Here is an 18004-nt window from a genome sequence, read left to right on the forward strand (position 1 = left end):
CACCTACTGAAATTTGAAAAACATAGATGACTTCCTTCTATGCAACAAATAGGAACTGGTCATGAACAGGAATTTATCTTAATAAGAATTATGATTACAAGATCACTTCTGATCAGCCTCCCACTAGAAAGACCTGAGCCCATTCACCCAGATGTCTCAACTTGCCCACCCCCAGGGGATGGAGGAGATAAGAAGCTTGCTTTAGAGCTTCACAGCCTACTTCACCTCGCTCTACAATCTAGACAAAATCCTCAATCCAAGTCACTGTTATTGACTAGTGACTTAAAACTTAACCAGTTCCACCAAATATTGATGTTAAACAAGATACGAGGAAAGAAAGAAAGAACTCAATGTAAGTAACAGTGATCTCATGAAATTCATGAACACTGGGATGACAGAGACTTCCAACTTTTCCTATCATCAAGGAAACAGAGAAACTTTGTTGCCATTTTATTCCCAGATCTCAGAATTTTAGAAAAGAGAAAAGAACAAAGTGGACAAGGTAAGGTTTAAGAGACGCAGCTTTGGGTATCAAATTCAGCACTATCAAGGAGCTTTCAGGTCAACATGCTTATATGCGGTTCTCCCAACAAACTAAATGAAAATTACTAAAATCCAAGCAAAAACAACAAACTCAAACTGACAAAATACAGCCAAGAATGTAAACATTAAATATGTTCAATCAAATTTAAACATTTAAATATGTTCAGTTGAACCCTTAATCTAGTAGAAGCATAATTTAAAGCAATTATCCTGCCGGTGACGGTGCTGTGCAGCACCCCTCGTAGCAGCTTTGCCACTAGCCATCTACCTCGTCATCAGGTGGCAAGCAACGGGCGTTGAAGGTGAGTAGTGCCTGCACCGACGAGAAGTGCCCATACTAACAATCTCATCCTTTAGGACCTCCAATTTTCCCAGAACACATATTACTCCTAATTCTCCATTCCCCCAAAAAAGATATACACAAAGGTCATCCCATACTAAATACAACCAAAACTACCAAATTTAAATCCAGCTGAATTCCTGAACAGATAAATAATATTTGAAATTCTAGTAAGAAACTATCACCACAGAACATTCAAAATACTATGACAAGGGGATAAGTTCAACAATTTCAGCATATGTTTAGAAGATCAATATACAGACCACCCTCTAAGAAAAACAAAGAGCTAACCGGGACAAAACCATGTATTATTGATAAGCAAGATCACCGAATTTTAAATAAACAAAATCCAATATAACTGAATAAAAAGTGTTTGTGAACTTAAGATGTCATTATACTGAGTGCCAAATGCAATGAAATATAACAAGATCATATAGTAGAAAATATAAACACAATAAATGAACATTAGAGGAATTGGCAATGCAAAAGCCAAGAGACACAGGGTTACTGTAGCTGTAACACAAGCACAAAGCACTCTGCAACACATTATAAAGTTTTACTGCAACATTCACTCACCTTGCATCTCCTACCAAGGATTCGCAAGCATAAGATAGAAAGAACAGAGTGCGAGATACTTTTTGGCTGGCCAATATATAAGCAAGGAAGCATGGGTATTTCAAATCTATCTATCCCATGGATTAACTGTTGAATTACCATTGATGCAGCATAACATGTCGAGTACTATACCATATTATAAAGCTAGTCAAATCATAAGTCACACGACTCCATCGTCCAGCACAAATGAAAGATTACACAATGAAGCCAGCATGCAAACCTTTTCCAATCAACAAGGGAATTACTGAGGCTGGCGTATGAGCCAAGCATAACACCATCCAGCCATTTAGGACAATAAAGGACACCAATATTAAGTACATGAAAGGAAAGGGCATAGATAGACTAGAGGTGCTGAACAAGATATTCTGATCTTCAAACCACTTCCTTAGATCTTGTCAAGCTTTTCAGCCTTAACGACCGGGTTTGCCTTTGCAATTGCGTCCCTGGCTTCTGTTCTGTAATCAAATGGGCAGTCATGCTTGTCAGAATAGCGGTGTGTAGCACAGAAGAGGTTCCCACACCGACAATTGAACCCAGTCAGACCAACACGCTTCCTGCAAGCACTGCACCTCTGAGGACCATTCTTCTTCGCAATTGCCTCACCACCCTCACTCGAGCCCACAGCAACAGATGGCTGTGCAACAACAGCTTTTGCCTCCACCAGAGCTACTGTTATGTCTGCATTACCAAGGATGGCTGGTTCCTTCCCAATACCACTACCATTCACAATGCTGTCAATGGAGGACGCCGCCAGTTTGGCCTGTTCTTGTTTCAAGATCATATCCTTGTGGCACTTGGAGCACATATTCATTGTCGCCGCGCTGCCAAAGAAGCCGCAATTGTTGATGCAAAGGATCGGGCCTTCGGGGGGTTGGCAACCTGTCTCCTTGTGCTCCATACTTCTGATTGTACAAAGGCAGTCCTTGAATCAGAGCAATTTTAATAAATCTTTTCCAACATAACATACGCAGATGAACTAAATAAAATAACTACACCAACTACAAGAAATACACAATATAAATACTTAATTAAGAAAACCATAATCTACATATCACAAAATCATAAAAGTTAGCCACCGCTTAACGGTAGTAAGAAATCAAATACTAGGTCTAGTTCCTTTTTTTCAGATCTAAGATCATTCAAAATCCAATTCAAGTGAAAAAAAAGGACCCATTAATATTACCCAAAAATTCGAAAACCAAATATACCCATTTCCCGCTGACAAAAATACAGTAACATCTGTCAAAAAAATAAAGCAATTGAAATCATACTAACATAAGATTAAATTAAGCATACACAAGAGAAAATATAAAGATATAACTTTTATACCACACGTCGCATCTTCAAATAAGTATATATGGAATTTCAGTTAAAAAAAAAAGAAAAAAATAGAGAGACAGACAGACAGACAAGATCGAATCGAGATCCTAGCTCACCTGCTTCAAAAGGCCGAGACTTTTCGCAATTTCCGCCTCAGCGTCTCCCCCCCCCCCCGATGACCTCTGAGATCAAGACAACGGATTCGAAAGAAGAAAAGTTAGCCTAAGAAAAATCAAACTTAAACGCCCAAAACCGATTCAAATCCACGCAGGAGATAGAAATCAAAGAAATTGAACCAGAAATAATAAAATCGAAGGCGAAAGGATCCGAAACCCTAACCCTAGCGGCCTCGAAATCGCCTCGGAATCGCAGAATCGATGGGCTCCGAAGAGGGGTTGGAGACATAAAAAGGCAACGAAGAAAGAGAGAGAGAGAGATAAGTTAGAACTTTCCAATTCCAACCCCCCACATTAAAGAAGCTTCCTCTCCGTCAGAATTCCCCATATATAAAATTATATGCGACACCCCTATCTACCGTACATTTTTGCTGCATCGACAGATGGACGGCGGAGACAACGTTTCTCCCGCATAAAGGCTTACTACAGTTCGACATTTGCGTACGGAGTCGGTGTTCCGATACCGCCTTCCGCAGTCTTTGCTCTCGGAATACCGAGTCGGCGTCGCAACTATTCCTGCAGACTAACTTAACTAACGTGAGCTCCGAACGATAGGCGTGAGAGGTGACGTCGTTTTGGGTTAAACGGATGGCAGAGAGATGTCTTGGGTTTAGATAGTACGTGGTCTTGCGGAGCATCCCGTAGGAACTTTGACGTTTAAGTGCACGCACAGAGAGATTTGTATGCGGGATTGAACTTCTCATAGCGCCCCAAGAGGCGAAGACCGTGGGCAAAGTAGGCCGCTCTTTGATTCACGCATAATTTTATCTACTACTTTCTAGAATATGTTAGCCAACCAAACCCAATCTTTTGCTCTCTTTTTTTTTTTCCTTTTTCTCCCTTCATTCTAGGTAGCCCCTAAAACTTATATTTTATTATTTATCATATCATCTCTATTTTTTTTTAAAATTAATTCTAGTTATTGCCGTATGTTTGTTTCAAATTTTAGGGGTGATTTGCATAAACAGTACGCCAGTTTTCAATTTTCATATTTTCTAAATTTTTCTTCTAATTTTGCACTCATTAGGACTCTCGTGGACTAATTCAGAGACCCCTAAATTAGATTAGTAACTAAAAATATTTTTATCTTTTTTATATCTAATTAATTATTTAATACATAAATTAATTATGAATTATATTTACTATTTTATCACTTTTACTTTAGAAGTAACAGTGAATTATATAATAAAATTGTGAAACTTAGAAAAATGTAAGTATTCAATATATTTGAATGACGTACTAAAATTATAAAACTCATAAAAACATTCAAGTGTTTAATGGCTGTAAATTACATAATAAAACTATAAAATAAAAAATACAAATGCCCAATCAATGCGAATTACATAATAAAACTATAAAATTCATTAAAAAATAAATAAATGTGAAAATAAAAATACATTAATTAATAGCTATCAATTAGGTTAACAAATAATTTGCTCAAGGAAGAAAGAGAGAATTTTTAATTAATATAGAAAAATCTTCGTTTTGACTAGATTAATGAGAAAAAAAAGAGAACTTTTATATTATTATAGAACATCAGCACGTCTAATTGAGGCGTAAGATGCGTTTAATAAAACTAATAAATTATTTATACAAATCTCATATTCATAATATTATTAATTGTAAAAATAGAACTGAGTCTGACGTGTAAAATAAAAATTAACTGTACTTTTATCTAAATCACTTTCGTAAACATAAACGGTGGATAACGGGTTACGGGTCGGTATCTAACCTGGTTATTAGACTTTAATTTAATATTATTTTAATAAAAATTATACTTTTATACGTGGGTCCAATTTATTTATATAAGTTTTAGCGATTTCTTCATAGCAGACTAAATTCTACCAAAGTTTAAAAAAAAAATCAGAAAACACCCTACTTTATGGTTTAATTACTAATTATAGTTCAAATCTCAAATTATTAAAATATACTTCTTGAGATAACCGTTAGATACATTGGAACTTTCGGAGTCTTTAATTACGATGGTCACACATTTCAATGTTTTCTTTGGAAAAGAAAATTTAAATTCGCTGTCAAAAATATATAGAAAAATTTATTAAGAAAATAATATTAAATCCAAAAAATAGAGTCCAGTTTTTAATCATGAAAAAGAAAAGGTAACATTGCAAGTTGCTGCTGTCTCATTTATATATATATATATATCTCTGGCAAAAGCGTCTCCTTTGCGAGTTAGAAACATCACCCTCGCGTTCGAGAACACAAGGAAGGCAAACAACGTGGAGAGCCATCGAATAGAGTCCGAAATCGTAGTCGTACTCGTTCTCTCCCTTTTCGGTAGATCGAGCACGCCAATGAGTATGTCTCACCATTCGTTTCCAGTTTTCTTGGATGATTTGAGATGTGAGTGTTTTTGGCAGTTTTTTCTTCTTTGGGAGAGAGGGGTTTGTTTTGGATTTTGTTGCCATTGGTGATTCGATACGAACGCTGCTGTCTTTCTGATGTTTTTTCATGGTCTGACGTTCTGAATTCTTTCGGAGTTATTCTATTTGAGCTTAAGTACACAAACTTTCATAGATATTTAAGTGACTTATGGCGATAGATTAGAATGCATCAGGCATGTAGGCATGAGTAAATATGAACTTTTGGTGTTCATAGTGTAGTCGTTGACCTCCATGCTAATAAATTCAGGATGTCAAATTTGTCATTTATCTTGATGGTTATAATGTTCTCAGAGAAGATTATTGATGAAAGACCTAAGACCATCTCGCAATTAACCTACTTTTATGATGTAGATTCAACTAACCGAGTGTGTGTTAGTGATATACCATTTTGTCCCTGCTAATTATCTGGTTTCCCTACTATATCAATCTGAACAAGCAACATGATGGTTTTGATGTAGGTTCGGATTATAGCCTATATGATTAACTGCTCATCAAGTTCAAAAACATCAATTTTTTTCTCTATGTTTTGGTGAGTTGCTGGTTGTGTCCCTTTCTTTTGCTCCAGTATTTAAGTTGCGAACCAAAATAGAATGACTTTATTTTCTCTCGCAACCAGAGATAATTCCTGTTAAGTGTTAACTATGTATTAAGGAAGAGAGATGAATGTTTTATCCATATCTCTATGCTCAATGTATGCATCAATCTTTGAAACTTTTCATAATTAGGAGAGCTTGTGGCCTGTAATGACAACATTACTTTTCACTGGCAGTTCTGAACTTTTAGCTTGGAGTAGTATGTGTCAACTTATTTTTCTATTGGCTCATCTTAGATTTTTTGCTATGATATTTTCATTGAATATAGTCTAGATATTTGATTTCTTATTTCTATTGCATGAAGAGACTAAAAAAGTATATATACACGAACGGCTGATGAAAATGAGCAGTGCAACTGCAAGATATGTTGCTTAGAATATTTCAAGATTTTTGTCCTTGCATGAAGTTTTCCATTTAGCTGTAACCTGAATCATGTACTGATTCTGGTTTGAAGCTTTTGCTACTTCTAGTTGTCTCACTACTAATTATCGTAACAGTTTTGTCAATAATATCATCTTAGATCGACACACTTCATTGACGATGAGATGGTGCACAAGATTAAACATAAACATATGATTTAACAGATTTGAAGTACTAATCCATTCTGTTGGCTAATTTCTTCTCCAGGAATGTGACAGAGGCTACATTAGCATATAGCCAACATGCATTTCTTGCAGATGGGTACAATTGTACATCGTCATAGGAAGGTAGATGCTTCCTTATAACCCTTGCGATCTTCAGTATGATTAACATTTTCTTGTCATAGATCATAAAGCCTACAATTAGAACCTCTGAGGATGTACAATTTTTTTTTATTCCTGATATTATAGTGTGGCTGTTATTTTCTTGTGTTCCTTTTGTTCAGTAAACATGATTAACAACATGTGCTTATTTGTTTTTGTTTGGCTGAATTGGTAAAGCCACATCAATTCTTTATTGTTCTTTACTTCTGCCTAGAAACATCGGACCAAATTTTCAAATGGGCTGAATCGAGCTAGAAAGTACCAAAGGTACCAGTCTTCTAGACCATTTATTTTTTCCATCTTTGCTGTATCATGCCATTATGATTGAAATACACTGTCTACATTTCTGAATACACTTCTATTGGTGTCATCATTTGGATAATTATCCTACCATGGTTTCAAGACTTCATTAATACTCGATGACAAATTATTGAGAAGCACATGGTGCGGCCCATGATAGGAAGAGTAACTGCATGTAATGGTTGTCAGTTTATTCTCTTCCCATATTTTTGTGACCCAAAGATTACACTTTACACAACCCATGGCTTTTATAGGAACCAGGGAGTGATGTTGTTTGATCATATTAAATTCTCTTTTGACATCGATTAAAGGTTTCTCAATCATCTCAAAGTCTTTATGGACATATTTTTAGAAGCTATATGATCTCCTTTATTTCTTTATTTTAAAGAATGATATCTGCACCTATATACAATATCTGTGGGCCCTTCTCTTTTGTATAAAACAATCAGTGGAACTATCAGACTATCAGACAAGCAAAGGAGAGTACAAAATGTCTTTCATCAAATAAAGTGGAAAGCAGCAATAAATTGTGTCAAAGTTTATTGGGAAGTCTGTTCTGTTACATGTATTTCAAGCTAGACATATGTAGACTTTGGATTCTTCATGGCGTAATAAGCAACTGCCCCAGCCTATCACTCTAAGGAAGAGATGCAATAGTTGGTTATAGACAGAAGTAAAAGAGGCGACTTAAGAGATTAGTGTACTTCTTATGCCTACAATAAAAGGGCTATGTTTGAATTGAAGTGCTAGATATCGAAGAACTGAGATTTTTTTTCCCTTTGTGACTATATGTCTTCATCCTTTTTTTACTTATTATGAAATAATTCAGGTGGATTAGCTATTACAAGATTATACGGTCATCATCTTCATCATTGCGCAATACTTGACCCAATAATGTGTAGGCACTAGAAGTCTAGAATGAATTGGCAATTAATTCCTAGCTGAATAATAGACAACAGAAAGATCTGCCACAAAAGTTGTAGGCCCAGTTCATAGGCGGTTTGCTATAAATATTTGAAACAAGACTCCTATAATCTTCTTTGGCCCTGTCTTGTGTGAGTACATACACCATGATAGGCCATCCAAATTGATGATCTCTTTTTAATGAGATGGTGCCATCAATCATCAGTTTTCTACGAATGTAGTAGGAGTTAAATTTATATGTTTCTCCTAAAATGGCACTCTTGCAGGAAAGAAAGGATTTGACACTAGATGAACGGCGAGGAAAAAGAGTCAGGAAATCAAGAAATAAGATCACTATTAGGAAATTTTGACCTTTATATTGTGATCACATTAAAAAAAGAAAATAAGATGGTTTTCTGGATTTTTCTTCTTCTGGAAAGGGACTAATAAGTAGTCATCTTTTTCAGTATAAGACTCATGTTAGCTTTAGTTAAAAAGCCTTTTTTTAATGAATAAACTATCCTTGAAGTAGGTGGTTTGTGGACTTTATGGGCCTTGTGGGCTCTTTAATAAATGTTCTAAAGTTCTGTGACTTTAGCCTTTCATTTTATCTTTCTACTCAGTTATTTTATCTTAGACTCAGAAAAGTACATGTATAATGAGCTTGACAGTGAGAGATCATAAGAGACTTTCCTGAGGTCAAATTCCTGGCTTGACCACCTCATGCAGCATCAGTTCAGTGGATCGATTTCATCGCTGCCGTTGATTTGCTGGATCCTATGTTCTGAATCATGGGCCAACAAATGGAATCTGACAGACCAATTTGGGCTTGATCTATAGTATTCAGATGTCGACATGTCAGCTTAGCAGGACAATAAGATTTAGGGAACACAAATTGGATTATCTTGCGGGTTGGGCCCCAATAATCACTGTGGCTCAGAGTTCAGATCACATGAACGGCACGAAAATTGAGGGAGATGCTACTGCAAACAAATTTCTCAAATACAATGTAGAATCATTTGATCATCAGCTGATGATTACTTTCTTAAGGCTCTTTCAGGTACTATTCATTGCTTTGCATTTTGTTTTTCTATATCCAGTATTCTTCTTTTTTTTTTTAATCATTCAAGAACTCGAAGACTAAAGATAAGCTAGATAAAGAGCCAACTCTTCCTAGATACAAATCAAGTTTTAGCTAATATACTAAGCTGTCTAGTCGCCGAATTATTATGTCGAACTAAATGCCATTAAGATATTGCTCCAACTCATCGCACTGACAAACTGCTCCTATAAGCTAACTATACCGTCGAGCTATCAGCCAAGCTAAGTCATTGAGTCAAGCGATCACTTACCACTAGATAATTTTCTCCACAATAATATTTTTTATCATGGGAAATATATCCACCAACTCTACTAGGTTCTATATGTAGTATTATCATTAACAGCAAATCCTCTGTCGCTGTTGACATTAGGAGTTTCTGCATTTCTGTAATTGGCATCCCATGATTGGCTAGCAAACCAGTTGAAATCTTATAGCTTGTTTTCTGGATTTGGCAGCCAACCAAATGCTGTCAAGTATCCCATCTTCTTGAAATTCCTGCAGTTGGGGCTGCAGCAGATCTCCTACAGCATATTATGCATCCAGACAGAAGAAATGATCAAGTGATCACAAAGATGTCAGAAGATCACCTTCAGTCATACTCTATCTTGGAACTGTAGTGCTGTGATGTCTCTGTTCTTAGTTTGTCTCTTTCTTCAACCTCCTCTTCTATCCAAAACGTGCAGCTTTTTGCGGGGTAGGGGAGGGTGGATAGATCCATAAGTGTAATAAAGGTGTAAAGATGCAAAATATCCTACTTTTCAACATGTTATATTCTATTGTGTAACAAGAAACCTAGGACACCCTTGACTTAATCAAACATTTACATAAAGTAGCTAGCTACTTGCAGTGGGCAATTGAAGTTCATACCAATTGTATCCTCTGTCATCAGATCAGATCATACAGCTTTTTAGCCCATCACATCTCACAATTACCACCAACTTACTCCTCTCAAGCTTGTCTTACAATATTGGAGTATCAAAGATCTATCCAGAAGTTGCTTTGTGCCTTAAAACTTCCATGATATGCTTTTCACTTTATTACTGCTCTTTGAAGTATATAATGCTGAATTGATATGCACCATCTCTACAGTTAAACTGAATATAATCAGCAGTACTAGAGCAGTTCATCAGATACTGCTGTGTCCTGAGAGAAGTCTTTAGTTAGTAGTACCTAATGTCTGTGCTTGCTAATTTGCTTTTGCATTAATAAAGGTACTTCCTTTATTTTGTGGACAAGACTCAACCAAATAACCTAGATCTTTATGTGTATTATGGTCCTAGATAAAGTAAAGAAGCCCAGAAATGTTCTCTTTGTCTTTTCCTACTCTCTCTCTCTCTCTCTCTCTCTCTCTCTCTCTCTCTCTCTCATCAATATGTTATCCCTTTCTTCTCCCTCAAGACACTACTTAACCATATATTCCCCAACAAAGAGCCCAGGTGCCCACAACTCCACAAGGCCACAACTAGGGGAATCTCAGAACAAGCAACGCATGGCAGATTTTGGATGGGAATGATGGATGAAACCAAGCAAATAGCTTGCAGAGATGGAGAATAGGAAAGAGAAGAGCTACTAAATAACCTTCTCCTATAGATGCTTTTTGTAGCCTTCTAATTATTTTAGTTTAAGAGTTAAGACAGTTAAGACTAGAAATTTTATATTACAACTTCCAGAAAAAAGTTCTCTGCAGATACCAAGTACTATGTACTCAATGCTAATGAACGTGTAGGAAAACTTTTTAGAATTGTTTAACATAATGTTTATAGTCAAACCTCTCTCTTTCTCTCTAATATATGTTCTGAGTTATGAGCTCTAAAGCAAAGTATTCAATAAGGGTTTGAGAGAGAGAAATTATTTTTCCATATATAACAAAAATCCTCTCTTTGACATCTATATAATACTTACGAAAAACACACCTGGCCCTGGATCAGAACTTCAGAAGGAATCTTCTGAAATTTAAAGCTCTATATATATTATGGGCATTTTGTGGTTTGAACTCAAATTTATCGCCGAAATTTAAAGCCTAGACCTTTTTATTAAAAATATCCGATTAACATTCTACTATTACCATCGTTATCGTAGCACCCTAATGTTACCAAACATAATTTTGAGAGTATCAAGATATCATTGCTGAGAAAATTTGATCATCCTTTGACATAGGAATAGTTTTAAAATTAAAATATATAATTAGTAAGGAAGACCTGAAACAAAACTTAGGAGCTTAATTAGTATAGGTATCTACTAGGGTAACTTAAAATTTCTGAAGTATCGCCTTGATTAGATCGAATATTTCTTTCTAAGTTTTTTTTTATGTTAAGGTATGGTGTGTTAAAATGAACTCAATGCGCTAAATTTGATATGTTTTATAGAAGTTAGGGACTCTTCTGAGACAATTAGAGAGCTAAGAATTTAATAATGTCGCAATTAAATTAGTTGAAAATTCGACCTAAAAAATACTGATATAATAAGAGACCGTTTGGCATTATGTATCTAGAAAATCTACATGTAGCATATAAAGTGTAACTTAAAAGTTACTTTTTAGTTTACGAGTTCAACGAAAGAAAAAAAATTCCAAGAGGTAGAATAGACTCACATGTAGAGGGAAAATATTAAACCTTTATTTATATTACTTTTTTTAATTTTAACACTACATATGCTGAAACTAAAACAGTTTTTAACCATCTGTAGGTGTGATAATTGATCCTTGCAAACAAATGAGAGATGGTCTTTATCAGAAACAGGAAGTTGTCTGTGATGAGGTTGGGTTTGTTGACAAGTATGAGAATGGCTTGCTCCACCTCTCAATCACTCGAGGCCTCGTGGTTCCAATAAAGGGGAGATACAGGGCTGTCCCCATCGGATGGAGTGTGAACAAAAGAAAGGAATATGTAGTAGTCTCATGTGATGAAGGATGCTTGGTCTCCTTGGCAAGGTTACAACAAAGGCTACAGTCTCCACTACAAGGTCATGAACATGGCACAAGAAATAAAGAAAAAAGAGTGGTGGGGTTTGAGGAATACCTTGGGATTTTAAGCTGCCATAGGAGACAAGAAGTTGCTATGTCCCTATGTGGGCAAGCCTCTTGTGAATCCCACATTCCCCCAACTCTCCTCTCAAATCTTGTCAATTGTTTCCTTTGTGTTAAATCTTCTTCTTTTTGTATTTGCACTTGCTAAAAGGAAATGAAGAAAAAAGATTCTTGAAAATTATTTTTATTTGTTATGAAGGTGCTTATTTAACTTTCAGACCATTGATTTCCATGTCCTTAGGATGTAGAGATCATTTTTCTATAAAGTTCATTGGTTAGAGCCAATGAAAGAGGTCAATGCCACCCTTAACTTTGATCTTGTCAGCTTCAAAGTTTAATCTTTTCACTATGATTAACTATGACTGTCACTGAAGTACTGCAGTTTTAAGGAAACAATAACACTGATAACAATTGCATCATGACCACCACCTTTTCCTGCAACACTGTAGAATTATCTGGAAAGTAATAGCATGATGATAAAGGAAGTAAAAAAAGAAGATAAAAGCGGTAATAAATCGAGTTTTGAGTATTGTTTGGTACACTATACTGATAGGCTCTTACAAACCATACAAAGAGATATAAATAGATTGCTGTTGATATGACCTCTCAAGAAGACCTTTCTTGACTGCTCTCTCTCTCTCTCTCTCTCTCTCTCTCTCTCTCTCCTCCCGTTGTGCATGCAGATTGCCTGTATACTTCTGACAAACCTTTCAAATAGACTCATTCCCTTCTGAATGATCTCATCTCTCAACCTTCTAAGATACATTTATGATCTGCTCACAATAGCATACTTTTACTGTTTTGACATAGGAACTCTTTGTCTCTCTTATGGTTGGTTACCTGCTCTCCTTGAAGTAAAGTTAGTCGTTTCCTTGGAATATCCCATGGCATAGTTCATCTATCAATAATATGCCCATGAAAAATAAGATCAATATTTGGACCAGTCTCAAACCACTATGGATAGTTATTGCTTTGTATCATTTCTTTCTCAAAGTAGTTCCTGGCATCTGGTGCTGCCCACTAATGCAAGGTTATGAGGAGAACAAGATGCAGACAACCTTATCTTAGCCCTAATTCTCAAATAGACTCTTTCTATGACTCTCATGACATAGGCACCTTTCAGTGAAATATTAAATATTATAATTTATTGCTGTTCTCCTGATGATGAATAAAAGTAATATCCTGGTATTCTCCAGCAGTGCCCAACACACATAATCACCATCCCAAAGCACAAAGCATCAAATAAGACAAGCATTGGAAAGCTGAATCCTTGAAAGTGTTTGCAAAGCCCATCCAACTGCATCCTGTGCTGTTGTAGCAGTAGCTGTGACTGATCATGGGAGAATAAGAATAACATGAAGGATTGACATGGATAGGTGAGGTGAAGAGCCACTTGCTACTGTTTATATTAGTAAAGCATGGGAAAAAAGGAAGGAAAAAAAAAAATCTACTTTGCTGCACTAGAGATATGGTAGTGGAACTCCACACTGTAGCCCATTGATCACCTTCCCTTTGTGAGAAAAGCATGGAGAGGCTTCAAAAGGGATTCCCTTGTTACGATGCAGGAAGCTAGGCTGGAAAAAACCTGGGAAGAAAGGGAAAGGACTCAGAACTCAGTACATATTACTTAATGGATGGAAAGTACTGAATCTTGCATTAAAAAAAGAGAAGCAACCAAGAACGGGTATTTTGATCTTTTCCTGCTGTTCAGGAAAAAAAGAAAAAGATTATGGCAAGGCATGAGCATCCAAAGAACTTCCTATTTTATTTCTCTCTCTCTCTCTCTCTCTAAACTTATTCCTTTCATGATCATAATGAAATTTAACTAGAGGCTTTCCCCGGTTTTGCTCCACAAAAAATAATAATAAGTAGATCATTGATAGTAAAAGAAATAACCTAAAGGTGTAAGTATCAAGAAGTAGAAGAAAGAAATGGACATAACAATAACCTGTGAGAAATGTTCTTTTTAGGCTTTACTCAATTCAACAATCCAGAAAAAAGAGATTATGTGAAGTTCTCCAAGGTACATGAGATCTCTTAACAATCATTTTTCTTTGCCCTTCTACAACAACATCTGGTCCATTTCAATTAGCCAAGGGCAAACAACTTTTATTGGAGATGAACTTTACTTTCTTGGATTTTGGTCCATATTTGCAGATAATGGAAAAAAAAAAAGGTAGAATAGCCGGTATTTGCTTAAGTAAAAGAAAAATGAGGAGAAAATAACCAACTAAATTCTTGCAATAAATTAAATATTACATCAGAAGAGCTTCTCCTTTTTCTTTTTAATTTGAGAAGAAATTTGAGAAAACGTGAAGGCAAAAGATATCCTAAACTGTTGGCTCTTAATTATTTGGTCATTGCAATTAAGTATGAGTATCATAACTAAAAGTATGAGAAAATAGAACACATAAAATTCTCCAGTAAGACAAAGAGCTTCCCTTTTTCTGAGGGGAAAAAATGTAAAGAAGAGACTCGAATAGCTAAAATTGTTCCGTCATTTATTGAGATCATTGAGTTAGCCAAGAAAATCCTATTCAAGGAAATATCTGATAATGTCGAAATTAGAGTTCTTCTGCAAATTATAATATGACTTAGGAAATTTCTTTCTATCTCTTTATCTTCAGTAAGTAGACACAGAAAGCTTCGAAGAGCTCTACTGCACCATGCAACAAAAAATTGTCGTTTAAATATCACGAAAGAAGTAAAGAATAATCATAGCGTTCAAACTTGCATTCCAAGTATTTTTATTATTATTAACCAAACTTTACAAACAGAGATGACCCATCATTCATAAATGTGTCTAGCACTTGAAACCAGATTAAAGAAGAAGGAAGAAAGATAAAAGATAAAGAAAAAAGATAAAAGATAAAAGATAAAAGAGAGAACTTTCCTATGAAATCAATCGGAGAAACTTGTTACATATGATAAAGCTAAACTTCCACCTAAATTCCAATCCCTTCTTCTTACCTTCCATCCCCATTCACCACCATTTTCTGACAATGGTTGCCTTCCTGCTCCACCTCTCGCGAGGTATCGTCCTCCTCGTCGAAGCAGTCTATGCCATACGCGGCGTGCCCGTGCCCGAACGCCTTGATGTGATCCTTGAGCGATCTCTTGTGCTTGAAGTCAGAACCGCAGGTGCAGTACCACAGTTTGCCGCAGTTCTTCTCGTGGGTTCGCCAGTCGCCCCGGACGGCGAAGGCCTTGCCGCACTTGCGGCACATGAAGGGCTTGATCCCATGCTTCCTCTTGTAGTGTGTCTGCAGTGTTCTGAAGTCCTTAAGTGGCTTTGATCTGGGATGATCGATGTTGTTCCTGCACCCCGGCGCACAGCAGTAGCACGGAAGCCGTAGCATCGCCGTCGGTTGGATGCCTCGCAGCGACTCCGGACCCTTCCTATACTGTGATCCATGCCCCCACATGTGCATCTAGACATAGTGAGAGAACTAAAATTTAGATATCATGTATATATGATGTCATGTTTATTATTTAACGCTAGCTCGATCACAAGGTGCAGAGGTATAGACGCAAACCGCAGAAATCGGTACAAACACAAAACATGCATGCATCTATACAGAAGATGAGGTTACGACATTCTTGTCACGATGTGATCTTGGCAGTAGAGAGCAAGAGATTGGATTCTCTTTGAGCAAAATGAAAAAGTTAAGAATATCTGAAACTAAGGACGTCCAATTCCTTTTGGTGAGAAGGTTGGATATGATCACTAAAAGGATCGAACAAGGGGAAGGGGAATTATTCTTTCTCTAGACTTCCTGTTTAGTGAGTGAGGAATTTAACCACTTGATCCTGTCAATACAAGGAATTGGAAAAGGACTTCCAGCACCGTGTGTATATGTTTATAATAGTCTCACTTTTTCGTAAGACTCTGTGCAGTTGAGTGAGGACTTTTGCTAAAAGAAGGGAAAAATAAAATCTGGGGCACGAGAGAGAGAGAGAGAGAGAGAGAGAGAGAGAGAGAGAGAGAGAGAGAGAGAGAGAGAGAGAGAGAGAGAGAGAGAGAGAGGGAGGGAGGGAGGGAGGGAGATGATCACGAATAAGGGAAACAAGTCGAGATGTAAGTAAATGTTTGATGTGCAGATCATACTGTTGAGGTGGTGCAGAAGCTTTAGAAACAGCCATGAAGAAACCCAGAAGGCCAGTTAAAACTTTTCTTCCAGCTGCCAGAGCACAATAAGCACAAACTCCAAAAGTACTATATATGGAGTATGGACCAGGCATATTTATATATATGAGAAACAGTACCACCTTCCTCTGTCTAGTTCAATCACAGACACACAGACACACAAAAAGAAAAGAAAAAGTATAAAAAGTACACTCTAGGTGATCCCAACCCCAATTTAGACTAGACAGAGATGAAACACAAACGCACACACAAACACAAGATCATGCTGACCATGCAAAAAGGAACAATAAAAGGATGGATGAGCAAAAAAACCAAAAATTTGCAAGAAGAGATGGGAGAGTTTGATCGATGATCACCTGCATGTTGTTGTACCTATTAAAGGTCTTGCAGCAGACAGGACAGGAGAACTGGGTTGGGCCGATAAGGATCTGAGAAGGGGTTGGGATCCAATACTGCCCCCTGGTGACCCTTCCTATTGTAGGATAGCCTATCGGGATAGCGTCCGCAGTAGCCTCTTCTTCTTCCTCCTCCTCTTCCTCATCCTTGTCTTCATGACCCACTGAGGTGGAGGAAACCCTAGAGATCGTTAGATCAGCTGCCTCACTTGGGCTTGGGAGGCCTATGTTGAGTGCCACAGTCACAGCTCCTTCTTGATCACCACCATCATGATCACCATGATCTCCTTTGTTGTTCTTCTTCTTCTCACCTTCATGGTCAAAGGCAGTGGAGGAGGTGGTCTCCTCATGTTGGAGAGGGGGGTTTGCGGAGGTGATGAAGGAGTTGAGGAGGGGGAGGGCTTCTCTTATGGGAGGGGAGGGTGGTGGGGATTGGATGAGTTGGGTTGAGGTGCTGGTGTGGTTGGAGTAGGTGGTGTAGAAGTTATAGGAGGATAAGGGGTAGTGATTTGAGTATGCTTTGAGGAAATTGGTGTAGGGATCTGCCATGGCTAGAGCTTGTTCAATTATGGAGCGATGGAGCTAGAGGTTGTGGATGTGAAGATTATTATAGATAGTTTAGAGAGAGAGAGAGAGAGAGAGAGAGAGAGAGAGAGAAGAGAGAGAGAAAGGACTAGATCACCAAAATTATAGAAGGCAGCCCAAAAGTGTAAAGTGGTAACAGAGCAGAAGGCTAGTAGATCAAAGTATAACAAAGGTATCCAAATTGTGTGTATGTCGCATGAGAGAGAGAGAGAGAGAGAGAGAGAGAGAGAGAGAGAGAGAGAGAGACAAAATGGAGCAAGTTGGGAATAATGGGGAAGAAGGAGAGTAAAAAACAAAAGGAGAAAGAAAGGGGTAAGATGGACTATAGTCCATAATTGAAGGGAATGAGATAATCTTGGGACTTGGAAGGGGGAGAACAAAGACTTCTTCTTTTTTTTATTCTTGTATATTCTTATGGAAGTTTGTGAAGTTCTCTACATCCCCCATTTACTAAGAAGAACCAAAAAAGAGGCATAACCTGCTACTCTCGGTAAGCATGTGAAAAGAACCCCATACAAGTGTACAAATGTACTCCCATTCCATGCCAACCAACAAATATACTAAGCCAGTAGTTGGCACAGAGAGGGAGAGTTAATGTTACAAAGTTGGGTGCTTGAGCTACATTTTTTTTTTCCTTTATTTTTTATACTTTAAAATTTTTCAAATAGTCTATATACTTATTCTCCTCTTATATAAGCATTTTTTTTCTATTCAAAGAATACTCACATATTTTATTTTTTTTACTTTCTAGATTGTGCTAATTATATAGTAAATTTTATTAAATCTGAGTTTTTATAAAATTGAATAGTTATATC

At 36.9% G+C, this 18004-nt stretch overlaps 2 protein-coding genes across 3 annotated transcripts; both read right to left on the minus strand.

The window, feature by feature from the left end:
- Positions 1 to 1603: 1603 nt before the first annotated feature.
- On the minus strand, positions 1604 to 3377 carry LOC140794561 (zinc finger A20 and AN1 domain-containing stress-associated protein 8-like). Of its 2 annotated transcripts, none has more exons than XM_073146637.1 (3): positions 3158 to 3377; positions 2935 to 3000; positions 1604 to 2400 (listed from the first exon to the last, which is right to left on the minus strand). In XM_073146637.1, the coding sequence occupies exon 3, from the start codon at positions 2394 to 2396 to the stop codon at positions 1884 to 1886; it is 513 nt and encodes a 170-aa protein (XP_073002738.1). In that variant the 5' UTR covers positions 2397 to 2400; positions 2935 to 3000; positions 3158 to 3377; the 3' UTR covers positions 1604 to 1883. The 2 variants fall into 2 exon arrangements, with proteins under 2 accessions (XP_073002738.1, XP_073002737.1); XM_073146636.1 differs by having other exon boundaries at positions 1604 to 2420; positions 3158 to 3238.
- Positions 3378 to 14780: 11403 nt separating this feature from the next.
- Positions 14781 to 17527, minus strand: LOC140794729 (zinc finger protein WIP2-like). Its single transcript, XM_073146872.1, has 2 exons — positions 16566 to 17527; positions 14781 to 15493 (listed from the first exon to the last, which is right to left on the minus strand). Exons 1-2 carry the CDS (start codon positions 17151 to 17153, stop codon positions 15029 to 15031), a joined length of 1053 nt encoding a protein of 350 aa, XP_073002973.1. The 5' UTR covers positions 17154 to 17527; the 3' UTR covers positions 14781 to 15028.
- Positions 17528 to 18004: the final 477 nt, after the last annotated feature.

The sequence above is a fragment of the Typha latifolia genome, chromosome 9 (genome assembly GCF_019914945.1).
Source record: "Typha latifolia isolate L0001 chromosome 9, TyphaL0001v2, whole genome shotgun sequence".
Classification (NCBI taxonomy): domain Eukaryota; kingdom Viridiplantae; phylum Streptophyta; class Magnoliopsida; order Poales; family Typhaceae; genus Typha; species Typha latifolia.